The 22,843-nt window shown below is 36.9% G+C and overlaps 2 protein-coding genes and 2 pseudogenes across 3 annotated transcripts in view; 1 reads left to right on the forward strand and 3 right to left on the reverse strand.

Annotated features, from left to right (window-relative positions):
* LOC104776997 lies at positions 518-3,130 on the reverse strand. The gene is made up of 8 exons (XM_010501177.2): positions 3,020-3,130; positions 2,085-2,371; positions 1,837-1,962; positions 1,573-1,731; positions 1,359-1,477; positions 1,051-1,242; positions 849-939; positions 518-745 (listed from the first exon to the last, which is right to left on the reverse strand). Exons 2-8 carry the CDS (start codon positions 2,352-2,354, stop codon positions 653-655), a joined length of 1,050 nt encoding a protein of 349 aa, XP_010499479.1. The 5' UTR covers positions 2,355-2,371; positions 3,020-3,130; the 3' UTR covers positions 518-652.
* On the forward strand, positions 3,327-4,787 carry LOC104778942 (annotated as a pseudogene).
* Positions 5,162-7,988, reverse strand: LOC104778943 (annotated as a pseudogene).
* Positions 17,564-22,843, reverse strand: part of LOC104776998 (probable LRR receptor-like serine/threonine-protein kinase At1g29720) — an 8,514-nt gene continuing 3,234 nt past the window's right edge. The window contains exons 1-20 of one of the 2 annotated variants that reach the window (XM_019243724.1): positions 22,713-22,783; positions 22,548-22,619; positions 22,234-22,305; positions 22,068-22,139; positions 21,932-21,994; positions 21,760-21,831; positions 21,314-21,373; positions 21,146-21,214; positions 20,985-21,032; positions 20,859-20,897; positions 20,681-20,724; positions 20,083-20,474; positions 19,770-19,968; positions 19,647-19,667; positions 19,384-19,515; positions 19,155-19,273; positions 18,857-19,067; positions 18,510-18,741; positions 18,273-18,423; positions 17,564-18,177 (exon numbers count right to left, since the gene is read on the reverse strand). In XM_019243724.1, the coding sequence (XP_019099269.1) occupies positions 17,782-18,177; positions 18,273-18,423; positions 18,510-18,741; positions 18,857-19,067; positions 19,155-19,273; positions 19,384-19,515; positions 19,647-19,667; positions 19,770-19,968; positions 20,083-20,474; positions 20,681-20,724; positions 20,859-20,897; positions 20,985-21,032; positions 21,146-21,214; positions 21,314-21,373; positions 21,760-21,779 (2,133 nt within the window). In that variant the 5' untranslated portion in view covers positions 21,780-21,831; positions 21,932-21,994; positions 22,068-22,139; ... (1 more) ...; positions 22,548-22,619; positions 22,713-22,783 and the 3' untranslated portion in view covers positions 17,564-17,781. Of the gene's footprint in view, positions 18,178-18,272; positions 18,424-18,509; positions 18,742-18,856; positions 19,068-19,154; positions 19,274-19,383; positions 19,516-19,646; positions 19,668-19,769; positions 19,969-20,082; positions 20,475-20,680; positions 20,725-20,858; positions 20,901-20,984; positions 21,033-21,145; positions 21,215-21,313; positions 21,374-21,759; positions 21,832-21,931; positions 21,995-22,067; positions 22,140-22,233; positions 22,306-22,547; positions 22,620-22,712; positions 22,791-22,843 lie in introns of those variants that run through there. The other variant, XM_010501178.1, reaches the window with a different exon arrangement.

Consider the following 22,843-nt stretch of genomic DNA (forward strand, 5'->3'; position numbering starts at 1 on the left):
ATATATATATATATATATATATATATGTGTGTGTTTAAAAGAGAATAACAATTAATTTAGCCGAGATAATTTAGGGAAACTATATTATCACCTTCAATAAATGTAGAAAATATTAAACGAAATCTATTAATTAATCTATTAAAATAGGTTTGAAGATTTTTATGAGATTAAAAATTTAATGTGTATAGTTGTTTGTGGAAAAATCGAAATGTATAGATGTTGTTCAGCTTTATATATGGCAATAAATGTATCAAATTAGGTAGATTTAAATAGTTCCATTAATTGAGTTTATACGAAATGTTATTTTAGGAAAATTGTTAGGGGTTAATGTTATAAATAAAACATATTAAATAAGCAAAACTTGAAGGGTATAAACCAAAATGTACTTCAAAAATAATAATATAGATATATATATATATATATATGTATATATATATATATATATATATATATATATATATATATTTTTGTATTCCTTCCTCTTTAATCATTATACTTGTAAAATTACCTCCTTAAATGAAATAATCTCCATCATCACTCTTCTTCTTTAAGAGCTATCTCAAACTATATATTTGTTCCCTCACTAAAAAGCTTCATTTCACATGTGTATATTCACATCTGTGCATCCTCATTTAGTTTGTACTGTTACATTTTAAACCTCTAAAGATGGAGCCAAGATCTCTAGAGGCACGCCTGCTATAGGCTCCAACACTTGAGCTTTTGGGAGCTCTTTCAACAATAGTTCCTGCATTCAAAAATCCAATATCGAAGACATTATCACCATTGAGCCAGATGGAACCATATTTGATTTGGCTTTCATTATATTTTGGAGGTCACGAACGCTGCACCTTAAATGATTCCAACGTTCCTTCTTTCTTTATTATGGTTGCTAAAAGTCCCTTTGCTTCAAGCTCGCCATTTTGCATCGGCACAACAAACCTAAATGTTCAGCAAAAACCCGATTGATAACTACAAAAAGCAAGAGTGTTGATTCATTTTCTTAAGACTACATGATCTATAACGGGGGAAAAAGATAAGATGATTATTTACTTGGCTTCCAAGAGTTTGGCGAGCTGGACAGCGTCTTCTTGGCCAGACACAAGAGTAAATCGTGGGAGAAGTTGTTTGATGACCGGTGTGATTACAATGTCGGCTCTTTCATTCTTCAGAAGTTCCATGTTGCATACACAATGAGGTTCGTAGTAGAGAGATATCTGATCTTCAGGGGATACAAGGAGATACCTGAGAACAAAATAGAAGCAAAACTCAAATATACATAACGAGGTTATCACTTGTTGTCGTAGACCATATTAGTTAAGCAATGGAAAGCTTGATGGGAGTTTAATTTTTTCTTTTACCCGTTTTCAGGGCGTTGCCATGGTGGACCAAGGATAGGTCCTGCTGTGGCTTTAACTCGGATCTTAGAACCGTTTCTTGCGTTTAGCTCACAGCTATCTCCAGGTTCCAGATAAGTGACCTAGAGTAATACTTCAGCAACCTTTTCATTTTCTAAATTGTTGATTTAGTCTTAAATTCCGGTTAAGACTAGAAACTATGAAACAAGTCACTTACATTTTTAAAAAGAGGATCCAGCAAAGGCTTTGCATTTGGAGTAGCAATAACCTTTATGCCTGGAGATTTCTCAGAAAGTGGCCTTAGGGTATTCAGATGACAATGATCATCAAGGCTTTGGGTTATGAGTAGGCAATCAACTTCAGGGAGATCATCAAGCTGCACCAAATATAAAACTTAAAAACTTACAATCAAAATCAAAATGAGAGAGATGATCATTATAGAACTGCACTGCAAGATAAGATTCATGTTTTTAAGAGTTACCTTGAAGCCCTTCAAATATCTTTTGGCAGCATCATAGAGCCATGGGATTCCAAAATCCAAATTACCGACGAGAATCGGATCAACCAGGATTTTCAAGCCACTTGTTTCCCATAACCAGCTATTGCCCTGACTTCCACAAAATTGAAGACACGTAATAATCAAATAAGATGCAACATTTACTATTAGAAACACAAATTCTCAACTAGTAAAGATCCCCTAAAACGACCACCAATATGAAGAAACCCCACCTCCAAGTATGTCAGCTTGAAAGCATCTGTCCCCGAGCCACTAAACCCAGTAGCTTTGTCCTCTGACAAAACAGACGATACCACATGCCTCGACATCTTGAGGCGGACTGAGAGGGACCTGGAAGCGAAATGAGGAGCTGATGAGAAAAGCGGAAATGCAGATGCAGATGCGCTTAGGACTCTTGCTTTGGTCTTGATACTTAGAGGAAGAAGAGCATTGGCCTGAAGGGGCATCGTGGCTGCTTTGCCACCTGACACCACCAGAGCCATTGAAATTTCTTTGCCACCTGAAATGTTCATAACAAAATGAGATCTTTCAACGAGTGAACTGAAAAGAGATTCGCTAGTTTATGGGAACCTATAGTAACACAGTTTTATAATCATACAAGTCATCATAAAGATCTCTACTTATAATGATGTTGAGTTTTTCCTAGATTCTAGAGAGTATAATAACCCATCACTAACTGATCTTTAACCAACTTGAAGCAGTTATAAATATGCTACAAACAGTCTTAGGGTCGTCATAGGTAAGACTTAAAAAGCAGATGAAAAATCCTTACAAGTAGACCGAAACAATGTGTCTTTGGCTAATGAATTGTAAATTTATTCATTTGGCCTTAGATACTTTTACTTCAATAGATCCGAAGATGCCATAATTCTTATTACTTCAATAGCTCACGAATATTCAATTAGCCTCTTTCTACACACCTATGCTAATTTATCCTCACAGGACGACGAACAAGCCTTAATTTGGGATGAGCTATTAAACATAGTCTGCGAAACCAATACTAACCGACTAATCAACATCGACAGGATAATAAATTAACAGAATAACTTTGATTTAGTTACTAGCCATGAAACCCAGAAATGCTGAAATCAGAGATATACGAAACGAGTAATTAGAAAACACAGAAGAAAACAGAAGAAGACGGAACCTGAATTTGTAGTTGAAGAGAGTGTCTGGTAAGAAACGTAAGTCTCCAATGTCTCTCTCTGTTTGAGTGAATGGTTCTCTCAAGTTCCAACGCACAAAATGATCACTCCGCACCCAAACATTAGGAGAGAGAAAATTGGTGGTTAGAGTGAATTTCATTAAAACGCAGCGTTTAGATACAACCTGTCTAACCGACCCGGTTTATAGAATTTTAAAATTGAAACCTTTCTTAATTCTTTAAGGGTTTACTATTAGGGTTCGTTAATTTTGTTGCCTGACAACGTCGAATTTTGAGTTTCTCCGTCGTTATGGTGCGGTTATGGTACGGAAAGCTCAACCTTGCGAAACCGTATTTAGCATTGGCAACGCAGCAGAGTAGAAGCAGACTCTGGTTCAGTTCTCGTAGAGCCCTCTCTTATGATCATCATCATCACAGCCTCAGGGACAATCGCACATGTATCCAGAATCAAATCGTAGGAGAGAAACCGAGAATAGTTTCTTCAAATGTTACGATTGAGACATTCGATTCGTTATGCGATCAAGGAAACGCGAAAGATGCTGTAGAGGTTTTGAATTGCTTGGAGAAGAAGAAAGGTTATGCTTTAGATTTGTATAGACTTTTAAGGTTAGCGAAACTATGCGGTGAAACAAAAGCTTTGGAAGAAGCAAAGGTTGTTCATGAGTGTATCGTTGCTCTGGTTTCTCCCTTTGATGTTAGGTCTCGCAATGTGATCATGGAGATGTACTCTGTTTGTGGTTCTGTTAATGATGCATGGGAAATGTTCGAAGAAATGCCTAAAAAAGATTTGGAGTCTTGGTGTGTTATGATGAGGTGTTTTGTTAGCAACGGATACGGTGATGCAGCTATTGATTTGTTTATTCGTTTTAAACAAGAAGGGAACAAACCAGATGGGGAAATATTCAAAGAAGTCTTTGCTGCGTGTGGTTTGATCGGAGATGTTGAAGAAGGGTCATTGCAATTTGAAGCTATGTGCACAGACTATGAAATCGTACCTTCCATGGAACACTACCATAGTGTTACCAAGATGTTGGCAACATCTGGTTACTTGGATGAGGCACTGGACTTTGTTATGACTTATGAGCAGGGGCGGATCCACCTTATTGAAGGGTGGTGCATCTGCACCATATGAAATACTAAATCGATTAAATTATATATATATTCTTAAAGTTAAGTTGGCATAATGGTAGGAATGCACCATATTATAAATGAGGTCATGGGTTCGACGCCCTCTATGCTTGGAGATAGATGTGCTGAGCTGGTTGAGAAGTTGGATGCCACGAGATTGGACAAAGTGTCAGGGCAGGTCTTGTAGCTACCAAAGCATCAGACTTTGTGAAGGAATCACCGAGCTGTCGGTCGTATGAATAGTATTCTTATACATGGAGACCGGAAGATATTTCACATGAAGAAACAAATATCATCTACGAGACACTAATGAGTTTTGAGGTCACAAATGAAAGAAATGGGTTATGTTCCTGATACGAGGTTTTATCGTACTTTAATCCTGGTGATGGAGAATAAAGTACGGATTTATGGTTACAACGAGGAACTCGCGGTTGTTAGAAGACTTCTTAACTCAAAACCTCTATCTTCAATCACTGTGCTAACTAATATGCGCATTTGTAAGGATTGCCACAATGTAATGAAGTTGATGTCTATGATAACTGGCAGAGAACTGATTAAGCGAGATGCAAAGAGATACCACTACTTCAAAAACGGCGTCTGCCGGTGCAACGATTACTGGTGAACTACATTTTCCTCTACTCGAATATGTTTTCATTCAAAATAAGTTGAGATAAAGAGTATCTAAACTTATAGAGACATCTTTTTCTGAATCATTTATAGTAGCAGTAAGTTTTTAGATTTGGTTAAATGATCGTCAAGGTTACTCGTCCTTGGATGCCATCCAAGTCAATAACTCAATCATGGAGAGAAATTGATCTAAATGAGTTCAGAAAAGTGTTCAACCAAACTAAGACGAAAGAGAATTTGATTCAGTGAGCACTTGAGAGTTTTATATAGAAAGGTATAGTTCAAGTTTTACAAACATTCAATAGATGTGTTTTTGGATCTATGTTAACGATGATAATAGTAAGGTTTCAATGTGCATAACTTTTGCTGTTACAATGAAGAGGAAGAGAACTCTACTGTTGAGTTTAAGATCATGGATTCTGGGTATAATGGGTAGAGATCACAACTAGAAGCAGAGGAGTTCATTGTTATTGTCATTTGATGATCGGTGACACAATACGTGCTCGAGCTACCATGTGTATTAATGTCCCTCAGCTTTGAGATACTCCAGTTGGGTCCATATAAACCAGGACTTGACATAACCTCGGTTATTTCGATCTCTCCCTCTAGCATTTGCACAACCTCTGACATTGTTGTCCTTAAGGAAGGAGATGATTTTATGCAAACAAGAGAAAATTTGATCATCCTTACTGCTTCATTTTTGTTGAACTCACCTTCGAGCATTGGATCTACGATCTCCATTATGTCCCCTGTCTGTTGCAGTGTCATCGCCTGAGATTTGATGTAAGAACCAGTTTCATTAAACTTAAGGAAACAAATCTTGAATTGAATGGGCTAAAGAGAGGAAAAAGCTCCACGGTTACCCAATTGATAAGCGAGACGTTATCAGCATTTCCCTGCTGTTTCGTATTACTCTTTCCACTAACAATTTCCATTGCCACAACCCCGAAGCTGTACACGTCTGCTTTCTCTGTTAGTTGACCCCATAATGCATATTCTGGAGCCATGTAACCACTGCAGCATTAGAAAAAAACAAGAATGAGATATTTCTTCAGTCATGATTGCGGTTTTAGTTTCATGTTGTCTACTTACATGGTTCCTGCAATTTTGGTGCTAATGTGACTGTGTTCTGATTCATGGAGCCTAGCCAATCCAAAATCAGATATCTTTGCATTAAGGTCAGCTTCTAGAAGCACATTACTTGTTTTTATGTCACGATGAACCATCCTTATCGCTGATCCTTCGTGGAGGAACGCAAGCCCTCTTGCGATTCCAACACATATTTTTTGTCTTGCTGCCCAGTCCAGTTTCAAGGAACCCTTTCCTGGCAATGGATGTTAACCAAGTGAAATTACATATATGTGCACATAAATTGGACTTAAATCGTCTGGAAAAGCTTTGTGAGTCACTTTTATTTACCAAGCAGCTGAAGAGCAAGGGAGTTATTTTCCATATACTTATACACAAGCAGCAAGTGATTCTTCTCGACACAACAACCATAAAGCTTGACAAGGTTTGGATGATTCAGACCTGAGATCATTCCTATTTCATTCACAAATTCGCGGTTTCCTTGGCATGACTTGGAAGAAAGCTGCTTCACTGCTATGGTAGTTCCATCTGACAGCTCTCCCTGCATTAAGTTTCTTATATCCGAAACCCTAAAACAACAATAATCTTTTCTCAGGTATCTATCTACATTTTGGAAAAACTTGACATCTTACTTTAAATACGGATCCGAAACCTCCTTCTCCGAGTTTGTTGGCTTCATCAAAATTGTTTGTTGCAGCTTGTAGTTGTCTCCAATGTTAGATTTAGCGGAAGAAAATGTGTTGAAACAGAGTATTTAGAGAAGAGAATATGAGAGATTTCATTAGACTAGAATAGGATAGTTTACAATGTGTGTACAAGTCTTTAAATAGCAAAAAGAACTAAGGCTACACTCTCTTCATTTGTCAACTATGTGATAGAGACATAAGAGGTGAGGATCTCCATGATGATAGTGACCTAACATAGTCTCCTAGGATGAAACCTACATGTGACTTTTCCTCCTCTTATCTCCAAACGTCTATAAACGACTTCTAGATCCTTCTCATGGGCCTGAGCTCTTTTCTTCTTCATGTACTCCGGCCTTATTCGTCACTCGTACGGATGTCCGTACAGATCATGATCAATATCTAAGTAAAGCAAAGCGTTTGCAGACCCTGTGCTCTCAGTTCTATATACGTGATCACGTTCACACCAGACAATCATTATACTAATGGCTAAAAGCCTAAAACAAATGGATTGCCTTCTTGGAATCAATTCATACACTGTGAGCTATGATACCTCGTTTTGTTATGTTCTTGTCTCCTCTGCACCTTTTCCATGCATATATTCCCAAAGCCAAGAGAATAATTGTTACCAAAGAAACCATGACCCCAACAATTAAGGGATCTTAGTATGATGTTCTGTTCTCTCCGCTGCAAATGTGACAATAAAAGTGTAAATACATACTCCAAGCGACAAGAAAATATCCTTAACGAAGTAGTTTCTTTTTGTTTTTGGACCTCCACATTGTGGCTCCTGACCTGAAATTTTGAAAGATGAATATTAACGTTAGGTGGCAATAGGAACCAATGTCAAAAAAAGATGAAGGTAATAATTTTAATTGTTATGACCATTTGAGAGTGAAACAAGTCAATGTGAAGAAAGCCACAAAAACAATAAGAAGCAGAGTAAGTTGCTAAAGCAGAGACTTTAGATAGTCAAATGATTTGAAGTTACAACAAGCAGAGGAGAAAGGTACACTTACTGTGACACAAGGAGATAGCAGAGATAAGAGGACCATAATTTCCTCTTTCAGGAATGAGGGTTGTCCCTTTCCCTACCCAATACAACCGAATCTCTAACATATGATTGCTTACATTCACAGCTTTCTTTTCTTTCATAATAGGTTTCAGAGCTCCATTAGCCTCCTCTTTGATGTTAAAGTCCCTCAAGAACAATTCTCCCTGACATGGAAGAAAAAAGGACAAAAAACAAATGAATATTCAATCTTCAGGTTACATGCATCTGCCGAGAGACGCTTTACCTGAACATAGACATCAAATATGCGTCTGCCGAGACGCTTGTATAGTTCTTCATCAGAAAACTGAATCTCCATAAAATGGAGCTTCACATCGTAAGCTCCATTTTCCAAGCAAAGCGCGTAATACATGAGGGAGAGAGCTTCACATTGTAGTTGTCAGCTTGATAAGTGATTTTATGAGAAAAGTTTGTAATCACTATGTTGTCTCTGAAAGCTTAAAGAGATATTAGGTTAAAACTTGGAGAAGAAGAACTTTATTAATCTTGACAACTCAAAGACTTTACAAGAGAGACATTTCATATTTATATGAGGGGAACTTGGACTGATGCCCTAGACAGGTGTCCTATTGGCACATGATCACACTAGAGCCAAAAACCCCAAATTTATTGTTGAGAAAGTTGTGTGGCAGAGTTCCTTTTGTCGAGAACACACCATTTGTGTGTGTGGTCATGTTGCAGTGTTTGTGTGTGGTCCTGCTCTGTTTTGGCGCCAATATTAAAGGCTTGTTGGGCTTCGCAGGATCCACAACTGGTGTTGGGCTTGGACCGGTTTTACTGTTGCAGAGCAAAACCTCTATAACAGTTGGAGGGTTGTTGTTGTTGCTAATACACCCCCTCAAAGTAGGTGTCGGAGGATCGGAGACTCCAATTTTGCATCGCAAGTCATTGAACGGTTCTCGAGGAAGAGATTTGGTGAAGATATCTGCAATCTGATATTCAACATGAATATGTTTAACCACCAAGGCATCTTGCGCAACCCTTTCACGAACATAGTGAAAATCCACATCAAAGTGTTTAGACCTGGCATGTAAAGCTGGATTGGCAGTGAGATAAACCGCTGAGAGGTTATCACAGTATAACTCGGGAGTGTCCTGCTGATCTACACCAAGTGAGTCAAGTAATGCTGTAATCCACTTTAGTTCAGATGCAGCAAACGACATAGTTCTGTATTCAGCTTCAGTTGAGGACTTGGAGACTGTAGGATGACGTTTTGCAGACCAAGATATGATGTTTGTTCCAAGAAAAGTACAAAAACCTCCTGTAGAACGTCTGGTTTCTTTGCAGCCCGCCCAGTCACTATCACTGTAGGCACGAAATGCAGAGTCTGTTCTTGAACTTATATCAACTCCCATATGAATTGTGCCCTTTAAGTATCGTAGAACACGTTTTAGGAGATGGAAATCTGCAACAGTAGGGTTATGCATCTTCTGACACACAAAATTAACAGCAAATTGGAGATCTGGTCGAGTAAGAGTTAAGTACTGCAGTTTTCCAGACAAGCTCCAAAAATAAGTGGGATCAGAAAAGGCTTTATCTTGTCCTTCAACTTTGTCAAGCTGAAGAGGTAATGGAGTTGGTATGGGAGCACAATCAAGCATACCTGCAGTCACTAGAAGATCTTTGGCATACTTTTCTTGATTCAAGAACAGACCACCATCATGAAAATGAGCTTGTATTCCCAGAAAATAATGTAAAGGACCCAAGTCTTTCATTCGAAACTCATTGTTTAAGCATTCCAAGAATCCTTTAATTAACTGATCATTACTTCCTGTTAGTATCATATCATCAACGTAGAGCAGCAGATACATCATATCCTTTCCTTGTCTGTAGATAAACAGTGAAGGATGCGGGATACTGCAAAAGAATCCGAACTTTAAGAGATAGTTGCTGAATTTATCAAACCAAGCACGGGGAGCTTGTTTAAGCCCATAGATTGCCTTTTTAAGCTTGCAAACATAATCAGGTCTTAGAGGATCCTCAAAACCAGGTGGTTGCTGCATATACACTGTTTCTTTAAGATCTCCATGCAAAAAAGCATTTTTAACATCCAACTGCTTTATGTTCCAGTTTTTAGCTACTGCAGTGTGTAGAACTGAACAAATAGTGGCTGTTCTGATCACTGGACTGAAAGTTTCGATGAAGTCAACTCCTTCTTCTTGATCATACCCCTTAGCAACCAATCTCGCTTTTAACTTATCAAGACTACCATCAGAGTTTAGTTTGGTTCGAAAAACCCATTTGCAACCCAAAACATGCTCAGCTTCATCTGGTGGGGCTAAATCCCAAGCATCAACTTCACGCATAGTAGACATCTCTTCTCCCATCGCATTATTCCAACCTTCATCCTTTAAAGCCGACTTCACTGTTTTAGGCTCAGGATAGTTACTTTTAACTGTAAATAATGCATATTTAGGATTTGGTTTAACAATTCCTGACTTTGCTCGAGTAATCATTGGATGAGTTGATGTAGTTACAGGAAGGTCCATATCCTTATTTGTGTCATCAGTTTCTGTTGTAGATGAATTTGTCTCAGTGATTTCTGAAATCGGCGAGACTCTCTGAACAGGAACAAGAGCGAGAGCAGGTTGAGTCGATGATAAAGGAGGGAAGTCTTGTTCTGAAAAGAGAGTGTCTGATGCTATATGAGGAACTGCATTTGGCAAAGAAACAGACTCAGATGTGTCCATCCTGTCATCAGAAGCAAGAGAGCTGTTGCCTATTGAAGCAGGATCAAAGCCTGTCGTACACTCAGGACTCTCTGCCTCTATAACAGTAGACACTTCTGAGGAGTTCTCTGAACGAGACACAAAACTGGATTGCCAAGCTGAAAGTAATGGAGTCTGAACTGTTGAAGAAGAGTCACGATAGATGTCTGTATATGGAAAACGCTTTTCATCAAACAGAACATGTCTGCTAATGTAGACTCTACCGGTTGGAGGATGCAAGCACCTATAGCCTTTGTACTTCTCGTTGTAACCCAGAAACACACAATGCTGAGACTTTGGATCGAACTTGTTCACACCATAGTGACGAAGATAGGGATAACATGAGCATCCAAAAACTCTTAGAGAAGTATAAATTGGTGCTTTCTGATGTAAAGCTTCATAAGGACTGACTTTGTTGTTCAGCACAGATGAAGGAAGTAGATTTCCTAAGAAGTTTGCAATGAAAAAGGCTTCAACCCAAAGCTCCTGAGGTGCATGACTATGAAACAGCATTGACAAACCAAGTTCTGTAATGTGCCTGTGTTTACGTTCTGCGACACCATTTTGTTGTGGTGTATGCGGGCATGAGATGAGCTGTTTAATCCCTTCATTTGAGAGATGAGTGGTGAATCTCGAACTGATAAACTCACCCCCTCCATCGCATTGAAACATTTGAATCTTAAGTTGGAGTTGATTCTCAATTAAACGTTGAAATTGAAGAAAAAGAGAATAGAAATATGATTTTCTCTTAAGAGGATAAAACCATGTGAATCTTGAGTAATGATCAACAAAAATAACATAGTAACGAAAACCTTGAGGAGAAACAACTGGAGATGGACCCCATAAGTCACAATGAATGCGTTCTAGGGGCTTAGAAGCAACAAAGTCTGAAGAAAGAAAAGGTAGTCTACTGATCTTCCCTAATTGACAAGCTTCACATATAGAAGAAGGTGCCTTATTCAGAACAATAGATTTGTTTCTTGACAGCAGTTGTAGAATCTCACTGTGTGGATGACCAAGCCTTTGATGCCATGTCTCTTCACTTGCTACTTGTTGTCTGTTAGAGTAGAGGACATTGTGCTTGGAATCCTTTAACACATGGAGACTATTGGCCTTGTTTCCTGTCGTGAGGAGCTGTTTTGTCTGCAGATCCTTTATCCGAACAGAATGTGAGTCGAATTTTACAGAACAAGGGTAATCATCAGTTAACTTAGAAACAGATAAGAGTGACTTAGTGATACTAGGACAGACCAAAACATCCCTTAGAGGTAACTTACCTTGAAGAGTAGCAGAGCCAACATGCGTTATTGGAAGGAACTCACCATTTCCAACGATCACAGAGTCTGTTCCTGCATACGGCTGAGCACTCTGCAAGACAGCTGTGGAGTTTGTTACATGTGCTGTAGCACCAGTATCGGAGACCCATTCGTGCCCGCAGCATATTCCTGGTCAGACAACCTCATTGCAGCTAAAGCCTGAGCATAGTCACTGTTGTAGTAGTCCTCCTCAAAGCGATGATAACAGTTGTAAGCAAAATGGCCAGACTTTCCACATTTTTGACAAGATGGTCGATTGGACTGAAATTGCTGATGAAAGCCTCTGCCTTGTGTTGAATAACCTCGACCACCTCTACTCTGACCTCCTCTACTCTGACCTCTGCCTCTGTTTGAACGAAACCTCTATAACAGTTGGAGGGTTGTTGTTGTTGCTAATAGTCTCCACCACAATTTATATGTAGAAATCGCTGATCTACAGCCCCAATCATGATTATAACCATCAGCTAATAGAGAGACTTATCAAGCTAAAATCACTAAGCATTATGTACTTACAACTAGTGCAGCTTACTGGACCAGCGCATGGGAGCAGCCCAATTCTGTATAATAAGACTACCAAAATAAGTTTTTTATGTTCTTGTTGCTTAATTGTTCCAAGGTTAGAAAAAAGAGTGTGCTTACAAATTTGTCTTCAAATATGAGCTCCGGTATGTGTTAATGTTACTGATTCAACAGAAAATGAATATATAAACTTCAACATGAGCAACTTGTAGCATATCTACCAAGAATATATGCTTGTACCTTTTATCGTTGCAGCTAGGTGACCACTGAAAGTTGTTGTAAGATAGATCACCGTGAGAAATAACCAAAGCAGAAACAAGCAGACAAATTAGTTGACCAGAACTATCACAAGTGATATATAGATAAGGGAAAAGCCTAAACGTACGTATTGGATTTGTCATTGAGAAAAACACTAGTCTCAACGGTTCCAGAAAGCCTATTTCCAGTCAAATAGCTGAAAGAACATGTGAAAAAAACAAAAGGATGCATACTTGATCTCATGATATTGTAGTATTCACATTGAAAGGTTTCCAGCTCTTTGACATTTTTATTCTCAGAATGTAGCACTTACGTATATATTGGTGTGTTTCGTACTCCATGAATTTTACCGGTCAACTTGTTAAACGATAAATCACTGCAGCAAACATGTACACACTCTTTAAAAAATGTTTTGGTATATATTCCTAATTAGACATTCTCATACATGCATATTTATTTATATGATGTTTATTTATGTGCTTACCCATGAAATAGTCCAGTAAATATAAGCATATATAAATGAACAATGTAATGAGGATACGTAACGTCCTCAACACGTAAATGTGGAGTATATTAACTGACAAGTTTCAAGCTTACAAAGTCTTCTCACTAGTGACAAGAAAGAACTTACAGAGTCCTTAGCTCTGGCTTACTCCAAATGTAAGAAGGAATTAAACCATACAAACTCACATTCCTCAAGATTCTGGAACAGACACTTATCCTGCTGCATAATGAAAATATACAACTAGTTTAGAGCTATTCACATAGTAAGGCAAATCATTTTGCAAGTGTCAAATCAATTCACAACCAAACAATCCGTACTAGGAAGAAACAACGCATATCTAAAATCGAGGACTAGATTCAACTCGAAGGCTTTAAAATCAAACATATTTCAGTTTACTCTAAATTCTAAAAAAGCAACTTCTTCTTGGAAGTTACCAGCAAAATGTATCCATGTCCTCAAGAACTTCAAGAATTTACTAATCTTTAATTCTAGTTACGTACGAAGAAAAAATAATACTTTTAAAATTTTCCATTTCCAAAGTAGACAAACACAACTTACAAATCCTTGGGGTTAATCAGTTTAGCGAGAGAGCTAGGTAGGCTTCCTGTAAATCGATTGGATCCAAGTTGCCTGCAAAAGCCAGTTTTTTAGAAAAGCTCAATACGAAAAGACTTTGTGGTTTTTCAAAATTGGTTACGATGTAATAGGTCTTACAATTTTTCAAGGTTGATCAAGTTACCAAGCTCATCAGGAATCGGACCAGAGAACTGGTTTGCTTCAATCCCTCTGGAGAATAATAATGCAAGTAAATGGCACATAACTACGGGCCGGGAATTTTTTTTTTGCGTGACGTACAAGAATGTTAGATTATTGAATTGTTGTAATCCACGTGGTAAGTTCCCAGACAAATTATTTGCGCAGACCGAACTGCGAGAAAAATCAACGTTACTCGCAAATCGTGAGGATCAAGCATCAGAGAGACAGACAGAGAGATAGCTAACATGGTGTTGAGGTGTGGCATTGAAGCCCACTCCATCGGGATTGAGCCAGAGAGGTAGTTTCGGCACAATTCGCTGTAGGTTTCAAATTTTTATACTTGAAGCATTCAGAAACGAGGAGAATCTCAAACAAAGAAAACAGAGCATTTCAGGTTTGATTTACTGCAATTCAGTTTCAGTTGAGAATGATTTAGGTGATTGACTAACAAGTCATAGATATGTAACAAAGAAAATGGCCACCATTGGTCACTTTTACTTATGCCAATCATTTGAATTATTGTTATCATATTAATTACGGAAGCCTATTACATAAACTATTTTTTATTCCTGAAAGATGTTATTTATTCTCTTATGCAAAACGTCTAATTTTGTCAATATTAGTTATAGTTTTTAGCCAATAAATTAGATGTGCACGGAGAAAAATCTGACATATATATTACGGAAAATGAATACTCTATGGTGTGAATGGTTGCAGCGGTTGGGGCGGACAAATTCATCTGCGGATTGCACCACTTTTTATTTACCATTCAGCAAATGTAATCCGCAGTGATGCGGTCTAAATAAAGCAGAGACAAAACTGTAGCGGACCAACTACGGACCACTTTTACATACAAATAATGCTGGTCCGCAGCGGTCTGTAGTCTGCCTAAAAATGAAGCGGTCTAGACTGCAGATGGATTTGGCCGTCCTGACCGCAGTTACCATTCAAACTCTATGGGTGTGAATCGTTGCAGCGGTTGGGGCGAACAATTCCATTTGCAGATTAGACCGCCTTTTATTTACCATTCATCAACTATAGTCTACACTGGTACGGTCCAAAAAAAACAGAGACAAAAGCGCAGCGGACCAACTGCAGACCATTTTTATACATAAATAGAGTTAGACCACTGCGGTCTATTGTCTACATTAAAAATAGAGCGGTCTAGTCCGCAGACAGATTGTCTGCCCCGACCTTTGTTACTATTTATAGCCTATATTACCGACATCAGAACATTGTCAATTCGTTACGTAACGAATAAAGAATAAAATAATTTAAACTATATTATTATAGGTTTTCTCGTTACTATTACAATTTATGTAAGTTTGATATAACACGCGAAGCAAGTAACGTAAAGAAGAAGTCCACTACGCGCGGAAATAGTTTAGTTGTGTTTTTTGGTTGAACTCACATCCTTTGCAGATATCGAAGGTCGGCCAATTCAGGTGGAAGTTTCCCTGGAAGGCTAAGGGTCTTGAGCTCTCTGTTCTCGCACAAATGCAACCAGAAAATAGAATTTAAGACAAAAAAAAAATAATAATAACAAAAGAGAATTAAAGTATACTAATGAAGAGAAGACATAACAATTAAAAATAACACTCACATGCTTGTTATATGACATGTATCGTTGTTGTATAAGCTACAATCACAACCAATGGTGTTGTTCATCTTCGGATTCGAAACACTAGCGTCTCCTTGCCCCATAGTTAAGGTTCTTAAACTGCATGGGTCTCCATTCCTTAGGTTAAATTCCTTTACTCCAAGTGTAGTAGCTATTTTCTCTAGCGTATTTACTACATATATACAACCAAATATAAAACAAATAGAATTTGGATTTAGACGAACGATGCATGATTTATAAAACAATTAATCTTAATATGGCGACTACATACATTCATCTGGATGGATAGCTGATAAAACAGATGTTGAGGTTGCAAAGAAGATTATGATGATGGTAAAGAAAACAAGACAAACTGAGAAGCCGATCAACATATTTTGATTAGTTATATATTGATTCTATGTTATCTCATCAGATAGGGACTCAGTAGTTATATAGTGCATGGAAAGTTAATGTTATGGAGAACCGATCCGTTTACAAGAGCAAATCAACGTGACTAGGTCAAATTGGATTTTAGGGATAACTGAAAAAGTTGTGAGGATTTCGATTTATATTATTTATCATAATTTTAAAATTTTTGATGATGATTAAAGACAATTTTACATCATGAATTATTTTTGCTTTTGCAGGATTAACGTATAATGGAAGATATAATTGCAAGAAATGAAAATTTAGAGGATTATTTTGCCGATTCTTTTTTTTTTTAAATAAAAATGAATAGATTTTTCCTTTGATTCTAGGGATAACTGATAAAGTCGTAGAGTAACTAAATAGTAGAGATATATAATTGACCAAAATTCGTTTTGATGTCCAAGTTCATGAATGCGTGATGTTTCTTGTCCCCTAAAGTTGTTGATGACGACGACGACTCCGTTAACACTGAGGTCTGGACGAAGACGAAATATTCTCGATCCTCTAGTATTTTTTTTGAAAAAGGCCTCAAAATAACGTGCATTATTGCATGACCAGTTCATATCACACTCCCGGTGGCGTTTAACTTACAGTAATTATTGGCATGATGAGTGATATGATGACAATAAATTCTAAAATAGTGATAGCCAATGACGGCAAGAAATCTCGTCCGTTGCTATTTAAAAAAATGAAGATGGCTTAAAGGATTTAGATGACAAAGTAACTGTCGCTATATATATAACATGTTTTCATATAATCAACGTCGGCAATCTAATTAATGATAGAAGGACCACATGTAGTTTAAAAAATTTGAAATATTGTTCTCTCCTTGTCATTTGGGTTTGAATCTATCGTGTGAACTATAAACGACGACAAAAGAAAAAATTGCAAAGAAAAAGGTATTAAAGACCATTGTCAAACGTTATTGTAGTAAAGTGCAATTCAATGGAGCATGTGGAGCTTCGTACGTAAGATTTTTTTTTTTCGTTTCTTTTTGGCAATAAAAATATGAAAAGGTCTAAATTACGACCCGTTCCAATTACAAGCACGAACGCTGTGAGATAGCCTTAATTTCACACTTCTATCGAGCTGCCCATGCATAATGTTGTAGCCCACCACAAGAACATTAACGTAGATATAACTAGCATTTTTTCCTTTATAAAAGAGTGGTTAGAGTTAAGATGTTATAATTATAAAACTATAAATAATGTTAGGATTAATGATTTTAAAATTGATTTGTTTAACTGTTTTATTTAGATAATATTAATTATTTAGATAATATTAATTATTTTTGTTTGTTTAATTTCCTAACCCCTAGCTATTTTTAAACCCAAAGCCTACATAATTTCTTTAATAAAAATTTATAGTATTTGTTTTTTTAATTTTTTTGTCTTTTTATTTTATTTTAATTTATCTTTTAAATATGATGACATGACATTTTGATTCGTGGAGGTGAATAAGAGAGGTGAACGCCAAGAATTATTCTAATTAGTTCGCTTTACTATCTAGCAACAAGAATGGGCTTGTGTACACATCATAAGCAGATTCAGAGGATGATCTTAATCGAGACTAATCAGAAGACAACGACGATGGCTTGAAACGCAAGTCATTACAGTACTCGTTTTTTTTTTCCAAGAGAAAAGTGTTAAGACGAAGATGATATATAATTGATGAAGAAATTTGTTTCTACGTCATTTATGTAAACAATAAACCCTACAATTGGTTAAATGATCATAGAGTTACTATTTCTGTCTTTCATGTCCATTTTATGTCATCCGAGAAAATCCAATGAAAATGAGTTAGGAAAAATGTTCAACCAAAGTGAAAAGAAAGGGATTTTGATTCAGCAAGGACTAGAAACTTTTATTAAAATTATATGATTCGAGTTTAACAAACATTCATAAGAGATATATACTTTTTCTTTGGATATACATTAATTTAGCTTAACTATAGTAAAGCTTCACACAGCTTTGATGATAAAAGGAACTATAACTTCAGGATAGCCTCACAAGTCTCTGAAGTGATAAGAGACAAGACATGTACAGCTTTTAATTTTACTGTGACGAGGATGGTAATTCTACGGTTGGAGTTTGGATCACGGATTGTGGGTATAATGGGTAGAGATCAGAAACAGAGGATTTTATTGTTGTTGTTGTTTGGTCGGTCGTCACACCAGACGTGCTCGAGCTACCATATTTATCAAGGTCGCTCAGCTTTGAGAAGCTCCAGTTGTGTCCATATAAACCAGGATCTGACATAACCTGTTTGATTTCGATCTCTCCCTCAAGCATTTTAACAGCATCTGACATTGCTGGCCTCAAGGAAGGAGATGAGTTTGTGCAAATGAGAGCAACTTTGATCATTCTTACGGCTTCGTTTCTATTGAACTCACCTTCGAGTATAGGATCTATGATCTCCATTATATCCCCTGTCTGTTGCAGCGTCAGTGCCTGTGATTTGATATAACAACAAGAGGTTGATGAAGTTAACTTATGGAAACAGATATACAGAATGGCCTAAAGAGAAAGAAAAGCTCCATTGGTACCCAATTAATAAGCGAGACGTGATCAACACTTCCCTTCTGTTTCGTATTACTCTTTCCAGTAACAATTTCCATCGCCACAACACCGAAGCTGTACACGTCTGCTTTCTCTGTCAGTTGACCCCATAATGCGTATTCAGGAGCCATATATCCGCTACAGCATTAAAGAAACCAAGAATGAGATATTTCTTTAGCCACCAATTATTGCGGTTTTAGACTTTACGTTATATATATACTTACATGGTTCCTGCAATTTTGGTGCTAATGTGACTGTGTTCTGTTTCATGCAGCCTAGCCAATCCAAAATCAGATATCTTTGCATTAAGGTCGGCATCTAGAAGGACATTAGTTGTTTTTATGTCACGATGAACCATTCTGATCGTCGATCCTTCGTGGAGGAATTCAAGCCCTCTTGCGATCCCCAGACAAATTTTTTGTCTTGCTCCCCAATCTAGTTTCAAGAAGTTCTTTCCTGACAATAGGATGTAAACAAAAGAGGAATGCTATATCACTTTGCAAGTAATAAATAAGATTTACACTTGAATTAGACTCAAAATGTAAGAAAAATCTGCATGAATTTAAATTACCAAACAAGGCAAGAGCAAGGGAGTTATTTTCCATGTATTCATATACGAGCAGTAATTGATCCTTGTCGACACAGCAACCGTAAAGCTTGACAAGATTTGGATGATTCAGACCTGAGATCATTCCTATCTCATTCACAAATTCTCGGTTTCCTTGGCTTGACTTGGAAGAAAGCTGTTTGACTGCTATGATAGTTCCATCTGACAGCTCTCCCTGCATTAAATTTCTCATATATATCAGACACCCAAAACAACCATACTGACGCAGGTATCTACGTTTGTGAAGAACTTGGCATCTCACTTTGTATACGGATCCGAAACCTCCTTCTCCAAGTTTGTTGGCTTCATTAAAATTGTTTGTTGCAGCTTGCAGTTGCCTCCAAGTAAAGCAAACCGTTTGTAGACCCTGGGCTCTCATATCTATATAATCATATATAGTTCCAAATAGAAAATAACTAGTTAATGCTAAAACGAATTGGTCATGTTGTAACAGAGAAATGGATTCATACACTTAACCCTTCATACTGTACCTCTTTCTCTTTTTTCATTGGCTCTTTTCCATTTTCTCCTAGCATATATTCCCAAAGCCAAGAGAATTATTGCTACCAAGGCACCCGAAGCCCCCCAAATTAGGAGGTAGTCCATGTGATGCTTTATCTCCGCTGCAAATGAGACACACCAAAAGTGTAAATATGTCTTTTTTATATATACCGAATATTAAAAGATATATATATATATATATATATATATATTTAATTTTAAGTAGTTTTTTTTTTTTTTTTTATCTTTGGACCTCCACAATGTGGCTCCAGACCTGAAATTTTAAATGATGAATATTATCATTACTAAGAAAGGTCGCTGAAGCAGAGAATTGAGATTGTTAAGTAAATTGGAGTTTGAGGGAAAGGGTACTTACTGTGATGACACAAGGAGATAGCAGAAATAAGGGGACCATAATTTCCTCTTTCAGGAATGAGGGTTGTCCCTTTCCCTGCCCAATAAAACCGAATCTCTAACATATGATCTGTCACATTGACATTCATACTTTTCACAACAGGCTTCAGAGTGTCGTTAGCATCCTCTTTGATGTTAAAGTCCCTCAAGAACAATTCTCCCTAACAAGTGAGATCATATAAAATAATGTCACTTCCAATTCCATGCACCTTAATAATTTTCAAATATGATTACAAAAAGTGCAATTATATATTCAGTATATGTTTGCGTTTCACCTGAACATAGACATCAAATATACGCCTACCGAGATGAGTGTATAGTTCTTTGTCTAAAAACCGAATCTCCATAAAATGAAGTGTCAAATTGTAGGGTCCATTTTTCAAGCAAAACGCATAATAAACGAGGGAGAGAGCAGATCGACGTGCAGTCTTATAAAGATCATGAGGATAATCCCCAGATAGTATTGAATTAGTTGAAATGAAGTACTCATCAAGATCATTATTATCATCGGTAAAGTCACCAGTGTTACTAACTCCCCAGTATTCGAAGTGCTGATTTGATGCAGCGGTGGTTTGACGACTGTTATCAGTTTGATAAGTTGTTTTACCAAAGGAGTTTGTAATAGTTACATTTTCTCCACCACAATTTATATGTAGTGATCGCTGATCTACAATCCATAATAAGTATCACCATCAGTAGTAAAAAACTAATGCATGTTGCACTTAGCCATAGTGCAAAAGTAAACTCTTATAGCCATATGTTGCACTTGATGAGAAAAAACTTTTTCAAATAAATTTTACATTTTAATCAAAAAAAAAATCAATGCATGTTAGAGAGATATAAGTCAGAACGGCAAGCTCGGTACAAACTTACATTTGCTGCATTGGATTGGAGCCGCGCATGGAAGAAGCCCAGTTCTGTATGAAAAGGCGCTCAAAATAATTAGGCATCTCAAAATACTACTTAATTATTGCCAAATACGAAAGTAAGATATTGTTAAGCTTGATTTTTTCTTGTAGCAACATATTGCGCATAAGAGTGTAGTACTTACAAATTGTTCTTCAAATATGAGCTCCGGTATTTGTTAATGTTACTGATCATTCAACAGAAAGTGAGAGCATAAAGAAATATATAGAAAACACTATCACTACTACCATAATTTCATGCACGTACGTACCTCTCCTGGCAGTTAGACGACCATGAGAAATTGTTATAAGAGAGATCGCTGTGAATATTCACCAAACATAGAAAAACCGACAAGAAGATATATTAGTTGACATGCATGGCAGAAAAATAATCAAGCTATACATACAAAACAAGTTAAGGCCTGGAACGTACATATAAGATTTGCTGTTGCTCAAAGCACCAGATTCAATGTTTCCAGAAAGCAAATTGCCAGTCAAATAGCTAAAAGAACATGTTAAACGGTAAATAAATTATACAGAGTAGTTCTGTTGTACGTGTTCACATTAAAAGGCTTCGAAAGACAAAGATTATAGCACTTACGTCTTTTTTGGAAGGTTTTGTAGTTGAATTTCACCAGTCAATTTGTTAAACGATAAATCACTGCAGCAAACCACGTATTACGTATATAATAATAATAAATGAATTTGCTTATTTATAGTTTTTGCAAACATTCATAAATATATTTTTCTCATACTTGCCTATCTCTAACAACAAGTTATCTTTCTCTATCGATGCCACATACAAAAAGTACAAAACTCATAAAATAGGGGCCCAAACCAATGTTTTATGTACACACTACACAGTACACTATACACACTTCTCAGTTCTCACCGAAATAAAACGTACACTATACACACTTAGTCCTACGCAAAACTACTCCGCAAGTAAACTTAAACAAGCTTTTTTTTTTTATTAAAAAAAAAAGCTAGTTTGGATATATGTTTCAAAGTTACAAACACTTTTAAAATGTAATCAAGGAAACTTACAGAGTCTTTAGAGTTGTCATATCCCATATGTAAGGAGGAATTGGACCAGACAAATTCACATTCCTCAAAATCCTGTAACAACCGGAGGAGTTTAAGTTTAACATCCTCGCTCAGATGAAATCAAGCCTCAAGACGAGACACATAAAGCTTCATAGGTAAAAAAAAAACATACAGATGTTTGAGTTTGTTAGGTAGTTTTGGAAACGAGTTTATCCCAGTCGTATCACTAATGCTCCTGCATATTGCTCGAAACGTCAGTATAATTTCAATGTTAGTTTTGGTAATCTATATTGAAAATAGTTCATTACAGTTCAGTAAGATTTTCTAGGCGGGCCACTGCATCAGGAACAGGTCCTTTCAGTCCACATGCGTATATATCTCTGTAAATCATAACCGACAACACATGTTAGAATGACACAGAAACACAAACTATATAGGAGATTAATTAGAAATAGTGATGATGGACAATCTTACAGCCTTTGAAGACGAGACCAGTTGCCGATATATTCTGGGATGGTGCCAGTAAAGTTATTGTCAGATATCCTACTGCATAATGAAAACAAACAGAACTAGTTTAGAGCTTTGTTAAACTTATCTTCTGGACTATCTCTTCACATCCTTAAGTACCATACCTACAGTGAGGAACACTCTCAAAGCAAAAATCCTAATCAACATGTATTCATGTGTTAATCATCTTCAAGTCTAATTATTTAAGAAGAGCATTTCCATTTAAAAAGGCAAAAAGCCTTTTGAAAACTGTTTCATAGCGAAGTAGAGCAACAACTTACAATTTCTCAAGGTTAACTAGTTTAGCGAAAGATGTAGGAAGGCTTCCTGTAAATTGATTGGACGCAAGTTCCCTGCAAAACCCAGTTTCAGAAAAGATGACAAGTAAAAATGTACTAGAGATTAATATTGTTTACCAAAAATGGTTAAAAGGCAAAAGCACTTACAATCCTTTTAGGTTGGTTAAGTAACCAAGCTCCTCAGGTATTGGACCAGAAAACTGGTTTGCTTCAATCCCTCTGAACATTTTAAAGATTATAATGTTATTAAAGATACATTTATACAAGTTGGGGGGGGG

This window comes from Camelina sativa, chromosome 3, assembly GCF_000633955.1.
Source record: "Camelina sativa cultivar DH55 chromosome 3, Cs, whole genome shotgun sequence".
In the NCBI taxonomy this organism is placed as follows: Eukaryota; Viridiplantae; Streptophyta; class Magnoliopsida; order Brassicales; family Brassicaceae; genus Camelina; species Camelina sativa.